Below are 12,969 nucleotides of genomic sequence, written 5' to 3'. Positions count from 1 at the left end.
GCATGGGGATAGAAAAAGAGGCAAAAGACCGAATCAATCAGTCAATTGGGAATGGTTTAGGGATGAAGGGGATGAACCAGAGTGGTGACAATGTCAGAGTACAGAAGGGGGCATCTGTGAAAGGGGCTGCAAAGGTGAAATCAAATGGCTTTAGTAGCAGATTGGATATGGGGGCATGAGGTGGGCAGTGAGAGACAGTGAGGAATGAGAATGTAACTATTTTGTGAGTATGAGGAACTGAAAAAATGGTGTTGCCTTAATAGTAACTAATTGCATCTTGTCCTCATTGGGGATGAAAGTGGGGACCTAACTCATGGCCTTAGTGAATACTCTGCTCTTTCTCTTCAGAATCCCAGCTTCTTTAGGCATTTTGCTTTTTTGGTTTATTTTTATCCTGAAAAAAGAAGGAAAACTGTTTTGTGTTGTGCAAAAGGGAATGGAAAAGATCCACAAATAAGGAAGCACACAAAGGAAATCTTAAACTGAGCAAGATTAGACTTAGTTTTAAGTATTATTTGAGCCAGTAAAACTCAGATATAACCCCCCAGTTTTGCTTGCCTCTGCCTTGGGATTGTATGATTGTGATGCTTTCAAGTTGGAGAAACTCTCAAGAGAACCCATTGTCCCATTTTGGAAAATGACATAATCACCTTTTCTGTTTTCATCCATTTCTAGGTTTCTGTGATTATTTCTCTGTTTCTGTCTCCTTCATTTTCCAGCTGACAATATATTTTGATGTTTCTTCTGTATGCTAGTGTTAAATAACAACACACAAAAAAAATTTTGATATTATCCGTTCTTCTCGTTTTCCTTAAAAGATGAATTCTGTATCCCCTTTCCCATTGGTCTCTCTCACTGTTTGAAAGGCAGGGAAACATCAGGGTACATTGTTAAACACATTCCAATTATCATGATGTCTGGTCTTTTTATGCATAATATAGTTTCAGTCATTCAATAATTATCCATTCAAGAAATATATCAAATGCTTAAGAGGGATACAAAACTCAACAAGATATAGTTCCTGTCCTCATGAAGTTCGCAATCCATTTGGGAGATCACATGCATGGATGCACATTTACAAGTATGAAAAAGTGAATTGATGCCAGTAATAAGTTACAAAAGCCAAACGAGTGATTACTGCCCACGTGCTATGGAGAGAGATACTGAATTGATGTAGTTATAGAAATGGCTTCTGAACTAGAAATCTGAGACAGTACTAAATAGAGATGAAATATATATTTTGGGTCCATTATGTCATTTGGTCACCAAATGACAGTGCTATGGCTATAGTGATGAAGATTTCTGTTTGTTTGTTCTGTAGAACCAATGCTGTGGGGCTTACGGCCCTGAAGACTGGGACCTCAATGTTTACTTTAATTGCAGTGGAGAGAGCTACAGTCGAGAGAAATGCGGTGTCCCATTTTCTTGCTGTGTACCAGATCCTGCAGTAAGTTATGTTTTCTTTAGGTTTTAAAAAAAATTTTGATGCTTTTTTTTTTTTTTTTAATGTCATAGTCATTTCTGGAAATACCAGCCTAAGAATTGAACTTTGTGGTTCAATTCTTTTATTGTACTTTGTACACGATTGAAAAAAACAACCCAAAAAGCAAAGGAGTTAAATGCAGAAACCCTATATTACGATTGCATCAGCCATTGCACCTAACATTCTACCTTAGTTGTATTCCATTTTTCTATCAAGGGAGAGTTACCCTGTCATCTTTTGCAAAGTTGGGATCATTACAGTTCCCATTTCTCTCCATGCAAATGTACCAGGTTCTTTTGACTATGACTAATTTCTGTGCTCAAACTCTGATGGTATCTAAAGTGATTAGCTTGGACAGGTGCCTTCTTATAAAAGGAAAGAATAGCCTCTTGACAAGTCATGAGGTAAACGAAACACTATTGACTATATTAAGGCCCCCAAAACAGTAGAGCATAAGAATCTTGAATACCCAAACCAGATGATATTTAGGTTAATACCTGGGCCTTGATTTCTCTCAAATTAGCAGTCTTTTAAACCAAGGATTTGGACAAGGTTTGTTTGGTCATTTATTTGATGAATATTTTTGAACACATGTATGTATATTCACATATATAGTCTTTACAAAGAATTTTGGGAAGTCTTCAAAGCATATATAGATGGGTTAATATTCCATTTATTACATAGTCCTAGTAACTCATAGTTTGCAAGTTCCAAATGTAAGAATTAACTGTGCTGTCTGAGTTACTTAAAGAACTCACATAACTTCTTGTACCTTAGATTCATTCAGATGTCAACAAAATGTGGCCATATATTATTGATTTGAAAGCAGGTGGTTATTGAAGTCAGCCACAAGTTTCTTGAATCCTAACAGGCCGGTTCTCATCCAAAGGTTTGATTTGATTATGAGTCAGAGGAGCAGGAAAGAATTAGAACAAAGCAGATTCTTCCATCAATTAAATGCTACTACCTGTAGAAATGATTGAGAATATTTCTATCTGAGGTACTTAACTTTGGGTTCTTTGAGAAAAAAGGAAGGTTAAAGAGGGAAGAAAAAAGTCTGATTCGGTAATAAAATGTACATATATATTTATAGTAGGCATTCATGTGAGTTAAATCAATATGTGCTTGCCTGCACACACATGTATATATATTGGGTTTGTATGGATTATGCATGCGCGCGCGCGCACACACACACACACACACACATTTATGTGTGTGAATGAATAAAATTCAGGGCCTAATTCAGAGGGTAAAACATCTGTTTTGTTCTCTCTAGCTTTCTTTGATTGCATATCCATGTTAAGACTTTGCGTGAGTTCAGGTTTATTAGGATTTTGGAGATTTGTGGCAAAATAAAATCTCCCTCTTTTAATCAACAATATGTGATCACCTTATTTTGCATGTAAATAAAACAAGCTACAGAGAAATTATGTGATTTCTTTAAGTAATAAGGATAGCATCTTAATTCTTATTTTCTCAGTTTATAGTTTGTTCCTGAGCTGTTAGAACAATATAATAATATTTGTAATATTGACTCATCCATATATGCTTTTATAAAGGTGACTCAGCTTGGATTCACTGTGTGAATAAGCTTACTTCTCTGGGCCTTCCAATTCCTTCATCTATAGAGTAAATTAAAAAATAGGTTAAATTATCTATAAAATAGAGATCATAACAGCCCCTATTTCACAGGATTGTTGTGAGATAAAGTGACAGCATCTTATGTAAAGTACTTTGCCAACCTTTCAAGTTTTCTCTAACTGCTGGTCTTTATTATATTCCAAAACACTTTGCTTATAATACCCTTGGCAGGTTAAAGGAGTATAGGTATGTCTCTACTCCCTTTTACAGGTTAGAGGAAGAAGCTTTCAAGTTCAGTGACTCACCCACTCTCCTATGGCTAGTAAGGGGCAGAGATATGTACAAGATATTTTTCTCAATCCTAGGAATAGAAATCTCTCCCAAATCATTACATTTCCTAAATGTAGCTTCCGCCTTACAGTACCTGTAGCACAACTAAATTGACTGAATTAGTATCTTTTGTAATTTTTCCCAGAAGGCCGCTTTCTCTCCTTCTCTCCCCCCAACCTCTTTTCCCCCTTCCTGCTAGCCTTCTATGGTACTAATCTTTTCTAATTTCTCTTGCAGCAAAAAGTTGTGAATACACAGTGTGGATATGATGTCAGGACTATGGTGAGAACCCCTAATGCTTATGGTTATCCCCTTTGGCCCAACTTCCCAATTTAGCACACACGTGTAAATTAGAATGGGAAAACTAGGAGCTAAGTGCAGAGGTGAGATTCCAAACCCAGTAGGGGTGAGCCCAGTGAGAAGAAGTAAGTAACCTAACAGCATCCTCCCCTGGGCTGGGGTAAAGGAGGAAGGAAATGGTGTTCCATGTTAATTTCAAGCTTCATTAACCAGAGGTCCCCAAACTACCTCTTGCCAAGTTAGTGGGAAAGAAAAGAAAGAAAGGAGGAGGAGAGTTTAGGAGTTGCAGAAACTCTTTTATTTTCACATTTTTAAGATGGTTTATTCTAGGTATGGAGAGTGTTCTTTTTTTCTTTTAACAGTCCATTTAATGTATTCATAGTTTCAAAAAACTGTCAGACTTGGTGAAAATAATTTTGCTTGGGTACTCTTGTTAACATGCAGTTGGAGTTAGTAATTCCCCTTCATGTCAAATGCTCCCCAAATTAACTAATTTAGGGTTCATTTATCTCAGGTATTCAGACTCAGGAGGGGAAAGTGTTAGATTAGTTTCATCACTTAGTATGTCATGAAGGGAAAATACTTGGAAAGATATTTATCTTGCTTCTTGCTGGTAATATCTGGTGGCTGTTAATATGGTGTTCTTATGATTAACTGTGTGGAAATAAACAGTGTGGAATCATAGGCTTAGCTAAAGTGAATATGATCCCATACCATCTTGGGAGTGTGAGTCTCAGTTCATGGTTAACTGAAAAGAGTGGTAATGCAGACAATTCAAATATTATTACATTTGCTTTGGGACATTGTAGTGTATGCTACAGTCATTCTAACTCCCTAAGAGGCAATTGTTAGTCTGAGACAATGCAATTTCCTGAAGGGCAAGGATTATTTATTTCGTTTGGTGTTTGTATTTCTAGTGCCTAGCAGTACTTTAAATGGTGGACTAGGTACTTATGTTGATTAATTGATTTAGTTCCATCTTATATTCTATGAGTTTAGCAGCTAATGTGGAAAGGGTCCTAGACTTCTCATGATGAAACTTAGTTGTAGTCAGCTCTGCTGTTGTAAATGATGTGGAAATAAGTGAAGGAACTTTATTAAAGTGCCACATTATGGCCAAAGATACACAAACATAGGTATTTGCTTTTGAAATAAAAAGTATAGTTAGAGGATCGAGCTTTTAAAATGTGTGGAAAATTCTTTTTGACAGAGGTAAACTTTAGTTAAATATCTCTGGCATAGTGGATAGAGTGCTGAACTTGGAATCAGGAAGACTCATCTTGAATTCAAATTTGGCCTCAGAAATGTTTAGCTGTGTGATCCTGGGCAGGTCACTTAACCTTGTTTGCCTGTTCCCTCATCTGTAAAATGAACTGGACAAGGAAATGGTCAACTACTCCAATATCTTTGCCAAGATAGAAAGACTTCTAATAGAGTTACAAAGAGTCAGATACAACTGAAAAATTACTTAACAACAAACATACATATGTGGACATATACACTTACACATGTTTATATGTATGTGTAGTTACTTGATAGTCTTTAAATATGTCCCTTAGTTCACTTTCTCCATCTCTTTCATTATCATATTCTAAAGACTTCAGAAGACACCATCATTGTCAACATCACTGCATTTAGAGATCAGACAACCAGTAGCTATCACTACACTTCTAGGAATCCCCTTTTTCAGAATTGAGACTTTGGGGATCTGTTGGAAGGTAGGTTGTCAGTTGTCCAATAATGGATCTCTCAGAATAATGAAATCAATCCACAAGCATTTATTTAGCATCTACTATTTGTCAGATACCATGCTACGTGGTAGGGATACAAATAAAATGAGCCAAGCAGTTCCTTCTCAACAGGACTTTACCTTCTCCTGGAGAAGACAACAAATACATCAGTATGTAGAGAATAAATATATATGTATGTATATATATATATATATATATATAATGTTAATTGCTAATTACTTTTGGGTTTATATATATATATAATATATGTGTATATAATATATATATACATATATAATATATATGTATATATATATAAAAACCCAAAAGTAATTAGCAATTAACATTGGAGAGAAATCAGGAAAGGCTTCCTTTAAAAGGTTGTGATTGAAGGAAGAGAGGGATTCTATGAGGTAGAGTTGTGGAGAAACATCCCCAAGGTGAAGAATAGACACAGTTGAAAGTACAGAGAAAGAGAGATGGAGTGACTTGTGTGTAAAAAAGCCCATTTGCCTGGTTTATCGAATGTGGAGGATTGTTCAGTGAGACTAGATTGAAATTGGGGTCAGCTAGTAAAGGGCTCTGAAAACTCAACAGGGAAATTTGTATTTTTTTCTTAAAAACAAACAATTGGGAACTTCTGGAGTTGATTGTGAACATCACTAGGATAGATGATCTCTGGATGTCATGCAGAGCTCTAGGTTTATGTGACTCAACCTTCTCCCATGGGTACTGATTTTCAGACTCTTGCCCTTATCTACCATTCCCCTTTCTTCAGCACTTAGGAGACCTAATAATAATGCACATGTGATGGCTCAAGAGTGAGACTATTTGTGTATGTGTTTCCAATGCAGACAAAGAATAAATGGGACGAGTCCATCTTTACCAAAGGCTGTATCCCTGCTTTGGAAGCCTGGCTGCCTCGGAACATTTACATAGTGGCAGGCATTTTCATTGCTGTCTCCTTACTACAGGTCAGTACAAGGTATCATTGGACCCTCCACAAAGCAGGAGGTAAAGACCTGGGCGGAGGGGGTCATTGATTCTTCTGAAGCTGCTTCTCTTCTTTTGAGCTATCCTCTTGTAAAAATCCTTTTGAAGAATTTTTGACCTCTGAACTAAAAATGTCAACAGCTAATGATTCCATAGTTTTAAAGTTGGAAATTGAGAATTTAAAAAGTGAAAAAAGATTGTTGGGGATAATCTTTTCTAGATTTACTTGGTTGGTGTTAAGTGATGGATTTAATTGCTGCTACAGAATATCAATTTGGTTATAAACTAGTTTCTCTATTCATTATGTTCACCTCATTCTCATTCCTTTATTAAACATCTCTTTGCACTTGGAGGTAGCAGAGAAAATGAAAGGATAATAAGAACAGTAGCAGTAGCAGCAGCAGCAGTAGTAGTAGTAATAGTAATAGTAGTAGCAGTAGTAGTAGTAGTAGTAGTAGTAGTAGTAGCAGCAGTAGTAGTAATAGTAGTAATAGTAGTAATAGTAGTAGTAGCAGCAATGATAATAATAATAATAGTAATATGATGATGATGATGGTGATGATAGTCAGCAATTCTATAGTGCCTATTATATGCCTGACAATGTTAAGTGCTTTACAGATATTGCTTTATTCTTGCAAGAACTCTGGGAAGGAGATGCTATTATCGTCCCTACTTTACAAAGGAGATAGAAACTAAGTGACTTATCTAAGGTCACACCAATTAAGAGGTATCTTGAGGATGTATTTCAGTACAGATCTTCTGGATTACAGCCCTGGAACTCTATCCTTTGTGCCAGCTGGCTGCTTCAGAATCTAAGCTTTTAGACCCTTTTGAACCCTTGGGTCCAGGCCAAAAGGTATACCTGGTAGGACAATTGGTGGGTAACTGAGAAAGGCAGTTTCAAGAGAAAAGGCCCTGCCAGCTGGTGTCAAAAAAGACTACATCTGACAGTTTTCATGTACTAAAACCTCAGAGCACATGGTTTCTGAAGACTGGACCACCTTTTGGGTTAGATATTACATTTTTGTAACTTTCCATTGTAAAGGAAATATAGACCAATATAGTAAAATTCTATTAACTTCTTCAAGGGGTTGATTCTATTTGTATAAAAATATTGTTAGACACATGTGGGTCACATTTGCTCCAAGACACTATCCTTTGATATACTAAAATGTTGGGCTGTGGGGAAATAGTCACTCTACAATACTATAGAGTTGGTGGAACTACAGATTAGTGGAAATTAGATTAGGAAAACTCTGTGTAATTAGAGTTACACAGCTGACTAGGCAATTCCATTGTTGGGCCTCTTATTCTTCCCTCAAAATCATAATGATGACAAAAGAAGATATATGTTTAATTTATACAAGTAAAAATTTGGATATAATTTGACTCTTCAGTGGTTGGAGATTAGCTGAATAAATCACATTGTGTTAATGCAATAGAATATTATGCCATAAAAAGTGATAAGTATTAAGCATACATAGAAGAAATATGGAAGGACCTTTTTGAGGCAATACAGAAGAGGGAAAAATGTGTGAACACTTATAACTCTTTAAAAAGAGGCAGAGAGGGGAAGGACATTGAAGGAAAAGATGGAAGAACTTGAGGGAAACTTGAGAGGGAACACAGGATAATATTTTCTTTGCTTATTAATTCATTTGGTTCTGGTTGTTAAGGGCCATGCTTTTTGTGTATGGCTTACCCTTTTTTCTGTAAGCTTATTTTTGTTGCTGGTTATTGAATTTGAAATAAAATTTAAAAATAGTAACAAATTTAAAACATTTTAAAAAATTAGGAGGGACTTAAGTCCCTCAGACCTAATTGAAATGGCTGGATCTGCTATGGGACTTTGGATATTCATAATTTTTTAGCTTGAAAAGCTTGAAAAAGATTGATGTGTAGGTTTCTTGATCTTTTTCTTCAGTCTTTCTCTGGATAGTATAGTTTGTGCCCTGTGGGTAGCCAAGAATGTTGATGTGATTTATTTATTTTCACCATCTGTCTGCTGGCTGTTCTTTGCATGGGCCCTGGAGGCAGGAATCAGTCTTGAGCGAAGTTTCTACCACTTCACTCCTACCCTGTCTCTCTCTCCTTCCTGCTGTCTTCTTCCCTTTTCCCCAAACCAAGCACGAGCCCTTTCGATCTGATTTCAGATATTTGGCATCTTCCTGGCCCGGACCCTGATTTCGGACATTGAGGCTGTGAAGGCCGGCCATCACTTCTGAAGATCAAAGCCCGACCCAGCTGTGAAAGTGAATCCATTTCACTGTCATTAACTTTTCATCAAGATGGAAAGAAGTCGACAAGCTAGTCTGAGAGCTCTTGGCTGCCTTTCTACCACCATCTCCCTCCACATCGAGTCTTCCTTCGGCCATCAGTAGTAATTCGGTTTCTGCTTCGTTCTGGTGCGGAAGGAAGAGGGGACACTAAACAAAGCTCAGAAGACCTGATGACCACCAGAGCTTCCATCCCGGGGGGATAAGGACCAGGGGAGGGTGGTGGGGATTGTGGCCTAGCAGCCGAGACCTGACCTGTAAGGGCCAAGAGGGGTGTGAAACATGAAGGGGAAAACCTAAGAGACTGATAAGCCCGAGTCTTAGGGCACCTCTAGGAGTCATCTCAGCATCGATGTGTGCAGGATATCACTGTCTTAGAGCCCGGCCTTCTTGGCTCCCAGTTATTGTGATCTGAAGTCCTCCTTTGCTTCACTGGTGCTTACCTTGTTGGGTAGAGAGAACCCAGTACTGGGAAGACAAAAATACAGAGAGAAGTCTCTATTCTGTCAGGGATACCTGTCGCAAAGAAGTTAAAGTTGAATTGCTTCTTGGGTATCTTGTCTTTCTAAAGGGAAAGTCCAGGGAATGAGAGAGAGATTGTTTGTGTGTGTGTGTGTGTGTGTGTGTGTGTGTGTGTGTTTTTACACAGATGAATTTAACTGGGTGCCAAGATAATCTAAATCAAAGAGAGTGTGGAACTTCAACTGTGCAGAAGGCATAGTGACCCTGAGCCAATGTAGATACTTTAGTTAAAAAGAATCTTCTTTTCCTGCCTCCCTGAGAAAAGCTTCTAAAAGGCAGAGCCTCCATGAATGTCCTTCCGAAGGCTTTTCTGAGGGCAGAAGCCATCTGCTTTTGTTCTAATAGCATTAGTTTCCAAAGGCATTTTCGTGTGGGGGATGTCTGTGGTTTGGGTTTTACTCTAATATGTCTCATTGTTTTCTCAAAGTTTGTAAATAGTTTTATTTATCTGGGTAAACACATTTTCTCAGAAGTACTTTTATTGTTTTTTAGAGCTTCTCCTTCCCAGCCCCCAAAAAGCCTTGTATCAAGGTCAGACTTTATACATTGACTATGTGGCTTTTTATTACCCTTAACTAAAGTGATCCTAGCAACTCTCTTAAGCTCATAAATTGGAGAGAAAATGCTGACTTGCGCTGGTGGAGGGAATTTCCTCACCTGGGAGTTTCCTGTGCCAATGAAATCACAAGTTCACTCCCTAGCCCAATCACTTATTACTTTAGCTGGAATGAAATAATTTTTTAAAAAATTCATCTGGGATTTTTTAAAACTAAGATCCCTGATGATACTGCATAATTTTGTCTTGAGAACGTTTCCCCTTAGTTTTCTCCTTGTTCCCCAACCTCCATCAACTGATGCTTCAGCCCCTGATTTTTCATTGCTGCAGAAAAAGGATATGGGGAAGGTATCTTCCAATACCAGGTAGTGTTAAGGATAATAGTTGACTGAAAGATTCTTTAGGGGTTCTAGAAGCCATTCAGTATTCTCTTTTTGTTGGAAAGCTCTACCTAGTTGAGAATGTTTATTTTCTCATCCCCTCCCAGCTGTTCTATCCTCCAGTCCCATTTTTTCTTTTTTGGTTCCCAATCAGGCAGGTTCTCTTCAATGCTTATATTGTCTAGCTTTATTGCATCATCTTACCTAAGCTCCATCTTGCTTATTTTTGTTTATTGAGAGGTGTCTTTATTACATGAAATCTGTTTCCTTTACTAATTAATACTCCCCCCTTCCTTGGCCTCTATAATTGGGGCATAGTCAGTTTTGTGTTGGGCCATTTACTAACAGTCATTCCTACTTATAATGGTGCCCTATTTGTTGTTCAGGGATTGCTATGTTTAATGTTCATGCTTAATATGATGTAAGTTTTAGAATGGTATAGGCTATTTTTTTTTTTTTTAAGTTTTGTATGTTTGTAGACTAGGGAAAGAATGATTCCTGTGATTTTGGAAGTGTGATGCCTTTCTTTGACCGCCAAACTTGTTTTTTTGTTGTTGTTTTTGAATTATATCTTTATATAAATGTTGATTTTTTTTTTCTTATTTCCCAAGTGATGTTAAGTATCACAGTAGTAAATAAACATGGCTACCATGGGAATCAAGGGCTATTCGAACCTGACAGCAATGATTGATGGCTAAGGCAAATGGCCTGTGGCTCAATTTGGGATATATTTCACGGGCAGGGTTCCCTCTCCCGATTCTGAACACAATTTTCAACTTCTCTTTTATGTGAAGACCAAAACTAAAGTAAAATTGTTCATGTTCCAACCTATCCTAGACTAGTTTGTGGCAGCGATTTCTGCATCCACAAGGGAGGCCTTGATCCTCCGATACTGTTTGTTCAGGATAAAGGCATAATTTCTAAACTCATATTTTGGTTATTTGGTTATTTTCAAGGTTATTTTCAAAGAGGTCACCAGTTCTGCCATATGTCGGTGCCACAATCTTTCCCACAGTTGACCTCATGACGAGCTACATCAGGATTTCTGGGACAGTTAAATGAATGTCTGAAAGAAATAATAACTTGCTTTTGATTATGATTGGGTTTTTGCAAAGTACTTTAGGGTATTTTACACACATTTTCCACCGACTAAACCCACTAGCAAGTCTACAAATAGGTCAACACATTGCTACCATACTCATTCATCTAAGTTGATACGAAAAAACAGGACCAACAGGTCAAGCCAACTTCCATTGTTCCATATCATTGATCACTACTTCTACCCAAAAGGGACTTATTAAATCTTACTTCTTATTCTTCATAATCTGACTTGAATCTCACAACAATCCTATGATGTAAGTACTATATGTGTACACACACACAGACACATCCCCCCTTTTGGATCTATTTTATCTTAACAGCATAAAGAATTCTAAATGAGGAAAATTATCTCCACCAATGAGAGTTGCTACTTGTTCTTCAGCACAAAGCCTTAAGCGATTGCCTGGGTCTCACAATGTCTAGTATATTTCAAAAGTGGACTTTGAATGCTGGAATTATCCTGATGTTACATATAATTGAGACTCCACAGTGAGATTTAAAGAACCACCCAACAGGTGACCTAGTTTTACAAACAGATTGTCACTGGAATCTCAGGGGCATGGATACCTAGTCCATTTTGTGTTCTGTGGTCAAGTTAGACTCTTTAGTTTAGAAAAAAACATCCAACACTATTTGACCTTTTCTCCTCTGAATTGGAAGTATAGTTGGGTATCCTATTTCCTGTTGACCAAGAATTTGAGAAGCTAAACTTATGTAGAAAATTAAAAAAAAAAATACTGCGCCAAATTTTCCAGAGGTGATTAATCTTTGTCCTGATTCCCTGATTTCATGACCACTTCTAAAATACTGTCTGTTCATAAATTTTTTCAATCCAATGAGTTTCGGTACTGTTTTAGGAACAAATATTGATGATGATACTACTCATATATAGTAAGGGAACAGTGATTTTCACTTACAGGATATGACAAGAAACAACGTAAAATTGGTGGTATAATCACACATATATATGCATATCATTTATGCATATATGAATGCACACATGCTCTACAGCTTATGCATATGTGTACACATTATATATGGTATATACAGAGATGGAAGAGAGACAAAGACTTGGAGATTCAAGTATTGTCTCCAACACAAGGTAGCTATTGACTATGAGCAGATCACAACACAGTTTTCCCAGAAATGTTGTCTCAGGATTCTAAGTTAAATGTCCATCCTCATTGTTGGGGAGAGTTTTACACACTGGGAATTCTCTACATGGAGTTCTCCTCTCCAGATGTGACAAAAATAATAAAACTTATATTCTAATGAGTATTGTGTCCTTCAAAATAATCCCCTTTGGAGAACATAACATATAATGATTCTTAGTTGCCCCAAAACATTTGATACTGTCATATTTTGTTATTCTGTATAGTGATAGACAAGCAAGCCATCCTTTGAGGATAGGATGGGTTTAAAAAAAAAAAGTTAACTAGTCACTTGTTAGCCAAGATGAGTTAGTAATATGGGTGACTTAAGCTGTAGAATACTCTCATTGGAGTAGATGTGTCCTCCCATGTAAATGACTCATTTGCACATATATGTTCCAGTGTGTTTGTATATGTAGGTATACTATATGGCTCCACTAAGTTCCTCTGATAACATGGATATGCCCTGGATTCTTACAGCAATTTAGTCTTAAACGAAGCATTTCTCTAAAGGACTCCTAGGGGTAAAGTGGGTAAGTAGTAATCATGTTTTATGGGGAATATGG

General features: G+C 37.2%; 1 protein-coding gene across 2 annotated transcripts in view; it reads left to right on the top strand.

Annotated features, from left to right (window-relative positions):
* Positions 1-11,080, top strand: part of TSPAN14 (tetraspanin 14) — a 91,101-nt gene extending 80,021 nt beyond the window's left edge. For both annotated transcript variants that reach the window (XM_051981973.1, XM_051981972.1), the window contains 4 exons: positions 1,322-1,447; positions 3,632-3,676; positions 6,279-6,398; positions 8,571-11,080. In XM_051981973.1, the coding sequence (XP_051837933.1) occupies positions 1,322-1,447; positions 3,632-3,676; positions 6,279-6,398; positions 8,571-8,642 (363 nt within the window). In that variant the 3' untranslated portion in view covers positions 8,643-11,080. The remainder of the gene's footprint in view (positions 1-1,321; positions 1,448-3,631; positions 3,677-6,278; positions 6,399-8,570) is intronic.
* Positions 11,081-12,969: the final 1,889 nt, after the last annotated feature.

This window comes from Antechinus flavipes, chromosome 2 (genome assembly GCF_016432865.1).
Source record: "Antechinus flavipes isolate AdamAnt ecotype Samford, QLD, Australia chromosome 2, AdamAnt_v2, whole genome shotgun sequence".
NCBI lineage: Eukaryota > Metazoa > Chordata > Mammalia > Dasyuromorphia > Dasyuridae > Antechinus > Antechinus flavipes.
This window is presented reverse-complemented; position numbering and strand designations above follow the sequence as displayed.